The sequence below is a fragment of the Nematolebias whitei genome, chromosome 11 (assembly GCF_014905685.2).
Source record: "Nematolebias whitei isolate Nwh7 chromosome 11, NemWhi1, whole genome shotgun sequence".
In the NCBI taxonomy this organism is placed as follows: Eukaryota; Metazoa; Chordata; class Actinopteri; order Cyprinodontiformes; family Rivulidae; genus Nematolebias; species Nematolebias whitei.
Window position 1 is genome coordinate 6565333 of NC_056508.1, and position 10054 is coordinate 6575386.

At 39.4% G+C, this 10054-nt stretch overlaps 1 protein-coding gene across 1 annotated transcript in view; it reads right to left on the reverse strand.

Annotated features, from left to right (window-relative positions):
* The window catches only part of LOC119416599 (probable phospholipid-transporting ATPase IIA), a 99966-nt gene that overhangs the window by 7162 nt on the left and 82750 nt on the right, over nucleotides 1–10054 (reverse strand). Inside the window, exons 23-25 of the mRNA XM_037683788.1 lie at nucleotides 7972–8036; nucleotides 7683–7791; nucleotides 7536–7593 (exon numbers count right to left, since the gene is read on the reverse strand). Coding sequence (XP_037539716.1) covers nucleotides 7536–7593; nucleotides 7683–7791; nucleotides 7972–8036 — 232 coding nt within the window. The remainder of the gene's footprint in view (nucleotides 1–7535; nucleotides 7594–7682; nucleotides 7792–7971; nucleotides 8037–10054) is intronic.

The following is a 10054-nucleotide window of genomic DNA, read 5'->3' on the forward strand; positions in this document are numbered from 1 at the left end:
GATGCGGAGAACGAGGGGTGCGGGGAAGGTGAAGAGTGATGTTGGGTGGGGGGGGGGGGGGGGGGGTGGGGGGGGGGGGGGGGGGTGATTTGTATTTGGTTTTTGTTACCTTTTTAGAACTTTTCTGATCTAAACACACACCTAGTTAGGACTACTAGTCCTTTTGGGGACCAAAGCCCGGTCCTCCTAATACAGTGAGACTCCCATTTTTGGGTTAGGGGGTAGGTTTAGGACTAAGGTGGCAATTGAGTTTAGCTTAAGGTTAGGGTTAGTAATGATTAGGGTAGGGTAAGGATCAGGGTTAGGATATAGAAATGAATGGAAGTCAATACACGGTCCTAATAAGAATAGAAATGCGAATGTGTGTCTGTGTGTATGTGGCAGGTCAGTTTTTCTCCTAAATGTTTGAACTGAGTCTGTTTTTATTCACAGGGATGCCCCATACCATATGAGTCAAACTCAAGGCCTGAGGGCTAAATGTGGCCCTCGTTGACATTTTATCTGGCTCCCAAGATGATATGTGAAATGTAAAATACTTCTTCTATCCCTTGGATTTTTTCAGTAATCTTTGATTATGACGTTGAAAGCACAACAAACTCTTGTTGAGGAAACTGTGACCAAGAAAAGATGTTGGGTATCTGATTTGAGTTAATGTAGATTCTGAAATTGGCCCTTAGTTTGAAAAAGATTTTAATTTTGGCCCCCTTTAGTGAATTTGACACCCCTGCCCCACACTGACACCATTATCAGAATTAAGTGCAATTTAAGATGGCTGTCACAGCTAATCGTCTTAGCTTACACAGTAATGGCTACAAGTCAATCAGATATACAGGTGCTGGTCATACTATTAGAATATCATGAAAAAGTTGATTTATTTCAGTAATTCCATTCAAAATATGAAAACTGTATATTACACACACACAGACAGATATATTTCAAATGTTTATTTATTTATTTTAAAGTTGATGATTATATCTGAGGGCAGCACGGTGGCGCAACTGGTAGAGCTGCTGCCTCTCAGCGAGCAGGTCCTTGCTTCAAACCCCAGTCCAGGGGCCTTTCTGGGTGGAGTTTGCATGTTCTCTCCGTGCAAGCGTGGGTTTTCTCCGAGTACTCCGGTTTCCTCCCACAGTCCAAAAACATGCATGTTAGGCTGATTGGTAACTCTAAATTGTCTCTAGGTGTGAATGAGAGAGTGAATGGTTGTTTGTCTCATTTGTCTCTATGTGTCCCTGTGATGGACTTGCGACCCGTCCAGGGTGTACCCCGCCCCTTGCACAGTGATTGCTGGACACGGGCACCAGCGACCCCCGTGACTCAAAATGGAATAAGCGGGTAAAGATAATGGATGGATGGATTATAACTGACAACTAATGAAAACCCCAAATTCAGTTTCTCAGAAAATTAGAATATTGTGAAAAGGATATAAATGGTAAATGGACTGTACTTATATAGCACCTTTCTATCTTATTTCAAGATACTCAAAGTGCTTTACACTACAATCTGTGTCCTCATTTACCCATTCATAAAGCACTCTACTAGATATCTACAAAGCTAACTGAACAAATCATTCTAATTAGACTAATCAGAGCTTTAGATCACATTCATACACTGATGGGACACACATCCGAGGCTATGAGGGGTTCAGTGTCTTGCCCAGGAACACTTCAGCATGTGACTGCTGGTGGATTAGAACCCCCAACTCTTGCATTGGAGGACGACTGCTCTAACCACTCAGCCACAGCTGCCCCAATATTGAAGACATCTGGTGCCACACTCTAATCAGCTAATTAAATCAAAACACCTGCAAAGGCCTTTAAATGGTCTCTCAGTCTAGTTCTGTAGGTTACACAATCATGGGGAAGACTGCTGATTTGACATTTGTTCAAAGGATGACCATTGACACCTTGCACAAGGAGGGCAAGACACAAAAGGTCATCGCTAAAGAGGCATAGAGCATAGAGCATAGAGCTCTGTGTCCAAGCACATTAATAGAGAGGTGAAGGGAAGGAAAAGATGTGATAGAAAAAAGTGTACAAGCAATAGGGATAACTGCACCCTGGAGAGGATTGTGAAACAAAACCCATTCCAAAATGTGGGGGAGATTCACAAAGAGTGGGCTGCAGCTGGAGTCAGTGCTTCAAGAACCACCATGCTCAGACGTATGCAAGACATGGCAGTGTTTCCCCTAGTTAACTTGCCATGGCGGGGTGTTCATCTCATCCATGAATTTTGTTGACGGGTTTGGCAGACGTGTGTGTGTGTTTGTGTGGGATGAGGGACGTAGACTTGTCTGTGCACAGCTTGTACCAACAAGTTTTGAGCAGGTATCCCTGTTCTTAATTGGCCAGCAAACTCGCCTGACCATAACCCCATAGAAAATCTATGGGGTATTGTAAAGAGGAAGATGTGATACACCAGACCCACCAATTCAGAAGAGCTGAAGGCCACTATCAGAGCAACCTGGTCTCTCATAACACCTGAGCAGTGCCACAGACTGATCGACTCCATGCCACGCTGCATTGCTGCAGTAATCCAGGCAAAAGGAGCAACAACTAAGTATTGAGTGCTGTACATGCTCATACTTTTCATGTTCATACTTTTCAGTTGGCCAATATTTATAAAAATCATTTTTTCATAGTGTTAAGTAATATTCTAATTTTCTGAGATACTGAATTAAGGGTTTTCATTAGTTGTCAGTTATAATCATCAACATTAAAAGAAATAAACATTTGAAATATATCAGTCTGTGTGTAATGAATGAATATAATACAAACCGGATTCCAAAAAAGTTGGGACACTAAACAAATTGTGAATAAAAACTGAATGCAATGATGTGGAGATGGCAAATGTCAATATTTTATCCGCAATATAACAAAGATGACAGATCAAAAGTTTAATCTGAGTAAATGTAACATTTTAAAGGAAAAATATGTTGATTCAAAATTTCACAGTGTCAACAAATCCCAAAAAAGTTGGGACAAGTAGCAATAAGTGGCTGGAAAAAGGAAATTGAGCATATAACGAACAGCTGGAAGACCAATTAACACTAATTAGGTCAATTGACAACATGATTGGGTATAAAAAGAGCTTCTCAGAGTGTCAGTGCCTCTCAGAAGCCAAGATGGTAAGAGGATCACCAATTCCACCATTGTTGCGCAGAAAGATAGTGCAGCAATACCAGAATGGTGTTACCCAGCGTAAAATAGCAAAGACTTTTAAGTTATCATCATCAACCGTGCATAACATCATCAAAAGATTCAGAGAATCTGGAACAATCGCTGTGCACAAGGGTCAAGGCCGTAAAACTCTACTGGATGCTCGTGATCTCCGGGCCCTTAAACGTCACTGCACCTCAAACAGGAATGCCACTGTCAAGGAAATAACAGAATGGGCTCAGGAATACTTCCAGAAAGCATTGTCAGTGAACACAATCCACCGTGCCATCCGCCGTTGCCAGCTGAAACTCTACAGTGCAAAGAGGAAGCCATTTCTAAGCAAGCTCCATAAGCTCAGACGTTTGCAATGGGCCAGGGCTCATTTAAAATGGAGTGTGGCAAAATGGAAGACTGTTCTGTGGTCAGATGAGTCACGATTTGAAGTTCTTTATGGAACACTGGGACGCCATGTCATCCGGACCAGAGAGGACAAGGACAGCCCAAGTTGTTATCAACGCTACATTCAGAAGCCTGCATCACTGATGGTATGGGGTTGCATGAGCGCTTGTGGCATGGGCAGCTTGCATGTTTGGAAAGGCACCATTAATGCAGAGAACGATGTTCAGGTTCTAGAACAACATATGCTCCCATCTAGATGTCATCTCTTTCAGGGAAGACCCTGCATTTTTCAACACGATAATGCCAGACCACATTCTGCAGCAATCACAACATCATGGCTACGTAGGAGAAGGATCCGGGCACTGAAATGGCCAGCCTGCAGTCCAGATCTTTCACCTATAGAGAACATTTGGTGCATCATAAAGAGGAAGGTGCGACAAAGAAGGCCCAAGACGATTGAACAGTTAGAGGCCTGTATTAGACATGAATGGGAGAGCATTCCTATTTCTAAACTTGAGAAACTGGCCTCCTCTGTCCCCAGACGTCTGTTGGGTGTTGTAAGAAGAAGGGGGGATGCCACACAGTGGTAAAAATGGACTTGTCCCAACTTTTTTGGGATTTGTTGACGCCATGAAATTTGGAAACAACAGATTTTTCTCTTAAAATGATACATTCTCTCAGTTTACACTTTTGATCTGTGATTTGTGCTCTATTCTGAATAAAATATTAGATGTTGGCACCTCCACATCATTGCATTCAGTTTTTATTCACAATTTGTTTAGTGTCCCAACTTTTTTGGAATCCGGTTTGTATACAAGTTTCACTTTTTGAATGGAATTATTGAAATAAATCAACTTTTCATGATATTCTAATTTTATGACCAGCACACGTGGAGCTGAAACTGATGTGGTACTAGCTGAGAGTCGCCCCACCACATACACCCCATGATATCATGTGTTTGTGTATCAAGTCATTTATGAGGCTTGACCAAAACAGCAACAACTCATTTCTCTCAACCTAAAATCATCTCGGAGTAAAACCCCTAAAGGAGGTGGGCGACATGCATCCCTCCAATGAATGGTAGGCCTTTAAATTTTATTCATTTTATTATTATTTTATTTGCCATTTTCTGTATAAGTCAAATAAAAATATACTGTAAAACCATTTATTTGCCACAAATTTTTGATAAAGTATAAATATGCTTCATTGTATTAGAATGAAAACTCTTCTAAAATTCAAAAAGCAATCTTGAAGACTCCGCCTTACTTGTTTTGTTTTTTTTTTGCTTAGATTTTTGTTGCTACAGAAGGCAGTATGAAATCATTTAAATAGCAAGTTGTGTGCACATGTAGCATCACAACTTCAACTTGGGCAGTTAAAGATTAGTAGGGGAGTGGTGGCGCAGAGGTTAGAGAGGTGGGCTTGTGATCCGAAGATCGCCGGTTCACGCCCCGGCCCCGACAACATCAAAATTGTGGGTGGGGTCGGTGAAACACCCACACTTGCCCCCACCCTCATTCGCCCCACCCTGGGCCCATGAGCAAGGCCCTTAACCCCACCATGTGCTCCCCAAACAGGTCTCTCTTGAAAATGAGTTCTCGTGGCTCAATGAGACTACCTGGATAAATAAAGGCTAAAAAAATAAATAAATAAAAAATTAGAAATTTATAACCTTTTTGTCAGCTTTTAACTATCACACATATTTTTTTAATCTAATTTTTCTTGTTTTTTTAATAATAATAATAATAATACTTTATTTATAAAGCCCTTTAAAACAACCACAGCTGCCACAAAGTGCTGTACATATAAAATCAAGAACATTTAAACACATAAAAACAGTTGTTAAAACATTAAGATCAATAAAAGTAATAAAAACAGTGCAGAGTAAATTCAGTGTGTGCTAAAAGCCAGGGAGTAAAAATGTGTTTTTAAAAGAGTTTTAAAACTGGACAGTGAAGGGGCTTGTCTGATGGGAAGAGAGAGATCCTTCCACAGTCTTGGAGCAGCAACAGAAAAAGCTCTGTCCCCTCTGAGCCTCCGCTTAGACCTCAGCACCTCCAGGAGCAGCTGATCAGCTGATCTGAGGCACCGAGCAGGAGAGTATGGGTGAAGCAGCTCAGAGAGGTAGGATGGAGCAAGACCATTTAAACTTTTAAAAACAAATAAAAGAATCTTAAAATGAACTCTAAAATGAACAGGCAGCCAGTGGAGTGAAGCCAGAGTGGGGGTGATGTGCTCCCTTTTTTGAACTCCAGTTAGAAGCCGAGCAGCAGCGTTCTGGACCAACTGGAGGCGTCTGATGGAGGACTGGCTGACTCCAAGGTAAAGAGCGTTACAGTAATCCAGCCGAGAGGTGACGAAGGCATGGATTACTGTTTCCAGCTGCTGTTTTGTAAGGATGGACTTTACCTTAGCCAGCTGTCTGAGGTGATAAAAACTGGTCTTGACCACCGCTCCAATCTGGGACTCTAATTTAAAATCACTGTCCATTTTAAAACCCAAGTTAGAAACAGCTTTCTTTACATGTGGTGCCAGAGGGCCCAGATCAACAGGGCAAGGTTCACAAGAGCCACTAGGACCAAACACCATCACTTCTGTTTTCTTGTCATTGAAATTTAAGAAGTTTAAAGACATCCAGGCTTTGATGTCTTCAAGACACAACAGAAGTGGCCTAATTGAGGGGGCATCTTTCTTTTTTTTGGAAACAAGCTTAGCAACTATTAGAAATAAAACATAACTGTACTGCTTGAAGAACCTATTTTACTACATTTTCTCTCTTTACTTTTTTTTTTTTTAATTTTCTCACGCTTCCAGAAGATCCTGGTTTGTGTTCATGAATTTATATACACTATATAATTTATATAATTTATTATCACAACACAAAGTCCTGAATGCTTTTCTAATATCCTTGCTGACACACCTAAATGTAAAAAAAAAAAAAAAAAACATGATGATTTACTAATCTTTAACTGCCCAAGTTGAAGTTGTGTGCACACGTAGCATCACAACTTGCTATTTAAATGATTTCATACTGCCTTCTGTAGCAACAAAAATTTAAGCAAAAAAAAAAACCAAAACAAGTAAGGCGGAGTCTTCAAGATTGCTTTTTGAATTTTAGAAGAGTTTTCATTCTAATACAATGAAGCATATTTATACTTTATCAAAATTTTGTGGCAATTATTATCGTTTGCCTTTTTGGAACTAGTAACAACTATTTTTGTTTCTTTTGCAAAAGAAAATGTCCAGAAAAACAGAGAATACTAAAATAACTGAATGGCTGCTTTGAAACAACAGGAGAACCAAAGAGGTTAAAAATTATAATAAAGAACAAAAATACATTATAAATAATCAAAATTAAATAAATGAATAGTGGAAAAAAGAATGAAAATGTTCTGATAGCTTGTTTTTCTATTAAAGCGGCTGGAATTATTAGTTTGGGAAACCCTTTTGTCTAAACCCGTTCTTTTGTGCACATTTTAATCTTTGGGGGAAACTGCAGCCATGAACAAACTAATACTGCAGGGTGTTCCATTTTGCTGGACAAAAATAGGAGATAAAGTGAAACCAACACACAAAACGGTGGTTTGCAAACTAAGCCCAGCCGCTTTAAAATAGTAAATCTTAAGCTCACTTGTAAAGTGGGAAGCTCATGTTTTGATAGAAATAGATTGAAAGTTTCAGGGTGTAGCTTGTAAACAGCTTTTCACTGCAAACGGTCCGTGTCGGGAAGCTCCCTCAGCTTTCTGACAAAAATGCGTGGGGTGGTAGGAGACACCGGACATGAAGCAGAACCTGTCTGTTATGGATCCGATCTGTTTTATCAGTCAATCTGAACTGCAGTTTGATCTCTTCAGATGTTTTGGAATAGACAGAAATAAGTACAAAGATTACAATCTGAATATGTTAGAATGCCGTTAATGGCTGACTCTGTTTACTGAAATGTTCAGCATTATTTCAAGTGTTAAACATATCTCTTACCTTGATATATACTTATAAGGACCCATATCAAAAATGTCTTGAATGACAGAGGGCGACCCTATGAGCAACACACAACAAAAAGCATCATATTAACAATATGTTTCTGTGTGAGACAGTGTTTGTGTCTGCACAGCAACAATCAAATACCTTCAGAAGATCTTTATACAACTCTGGGTACAACATGGCAACTTCTGACTTAACATCTTTGTCCAATACCAGTGAGAACACAGGGAACATGGTGTAGATTGTAGAGTAGCTGCAACAGACAAAAGTGAAAAAATAAATAAAATGAAAGGACACATGTGCTAGAGTCAGCATAATTTCAAATGTTCCAGTTCTCGCATTTCAACAGAGCTTTAATAGAGGAAATTCCAGAGAAATAAGGCAGCCAAATACTCTCTTGATAAGTCATCACCATTCAGAGTTTGTATCTCACCCAATAATCAGAAATCCCTGGTAGAGCGGGACTGAAGCAAAGTAGAAAACCGAGGAGAAAACCGCCTGCAGAGAGAACACACTGTGATCGACATTTGAATGCTTTTACAAATCAATTCTAAAATGACACTGAAGATAGAACTGATAAGAAAAGTGTATTATTTTAATGATTCAAGTTAAAAATTAAGACTAATTTGTTCTAGTTTCCCCAACTGAAATGTAATAACAGCTAAACGGACTGTCTGGCTTGTCCTGTAACAACCATATCAAAAGAACGCTGACGAGTCAGGAGCCAAATCCCACAGTTACACTCCAGCACACTGCCACTGCTGCAAAGATCTACCTTAAACTGACTCATTCAGGACTGTGAGTAAAACTTGTGCATGATGCCAATACGTACATGGACCCCAACCCGACAGCTCACAGCTGTTGTGGTTAGTGTTTAATCTGAGAGACCCAAAAGTCCACGATTCTGAGTCATGGGCTGTCCATCCAGATTGGGGGCTGAGGTTGAATTGGGACATGGGAATAGAAAGGGAATGGTGTGGGGGTGTTGGTTTGGCAGGGCACCACAGGCTGTCACCTCTGAGTCATCATGCATGCCACCTTTCCATGACCAGCTGTGAGAGGTCTCCCTGTCTTGCACCAATAATGTCCTCCTTCCACAATGGTTTTAGGAGACATCTATAACAGATCTCTCTCTAATCAAACTGAATACGTCCAAAGAAACTACTATTTCATTAAGCATTTTACAACATATACATTTCTAAGGATTTGATTTTCAATCATAAAAAATAGTCACCCTCTTTCAGTTCAAGTGATTTATATATCAGAACTAAGAGAACGTGTTTTATTCAGGTTGTGAGGAACTTTGACTGTAACATCTTGATTTTTTTTTCTTTTTCAGCCATTCTGCTGTAGCTTTACTGTTGTGTTTGGAAACCACAGCCAATGTCTGCGTAAAGCACGCATCATTAAGGACCACACTCACCCAGCACAAAGACTCTTTACCCTCAGGCAGACGATACAGGAGTCTGCCATCGTGCACAAAAAGATTCCAAGACAGTTATTATCCACAAGCTGTCAGATTACTGAACTCTCCATAACAACACTGAACAACTGGCAATAACTTTGCACCAAGCCACATCTGTGTCAACTAATATGTTTATTGCTGCTGCATTATGTGGCTGTATCATGTGTCACTACCATCATAATTCATCTCAATGTTACTCACTACCTGTGCAATAACCTGTGTAGTTTATGTTACTTCTGTTCAATATATATCATGTACATTTAAGCTTATATTACTACCTGTGAAATATTTATACTAATTCATCCTACTTGCAACGTTATATTCTACCATGTTTGTTGTTTACTATATTTATTTTGGACCTTGTAAATATTATATTTGGTTTTCACTGTTTGGTACTTTATTTTGTACCTTTATTGCATGCTTTAGTATTTTAAATTTTTTGAATGAGTCAAATGGGTTCTTCTCATCCTGAACATTTTATTGCTTTGTTGACCTTGTGTTAACCTGCATATAACAAACAACCATAACAATGGAGTGTTTTGTTGTATCTCCATTTTAATTTGATTTTAAACTTTTATTATTGATCTTTAAAGCTCTGGATGGCTTTACCCCACCTTATTTAGCTGATTTCTGTGAGTATAAGAGAACCTTTAGGCTTGTCTCAAAAGTCCAAATACAAATGTTGGAGTGACTGGGCCATTTCAGTCGTGACACCCAGACTGTGGAACCAACTCATCATCACTTGTAATGAGGCATTGTACAGGTCCTTCTCAAAAAATTAGCATATTGTGATAAAGGTCATTATTTTCCATAATGTAATGATAAAAATGAAACTTTCATTTATTTCAGATTCATTGCACACCAACTGAAATATTTCAGGTCTTTAATTGTTTTAATACTGATGATTATGGCATACAGCTCATGAAAACCCAAAATGCCTGTCTCAAAAAATTAGCATATTTCATCCCACCAATGAAAGACAAGTGTTTTTAATACAAAAAACGCCAACCTTCAAATAATCATGTTCAGTTATGCACTCAATACTTGGTCG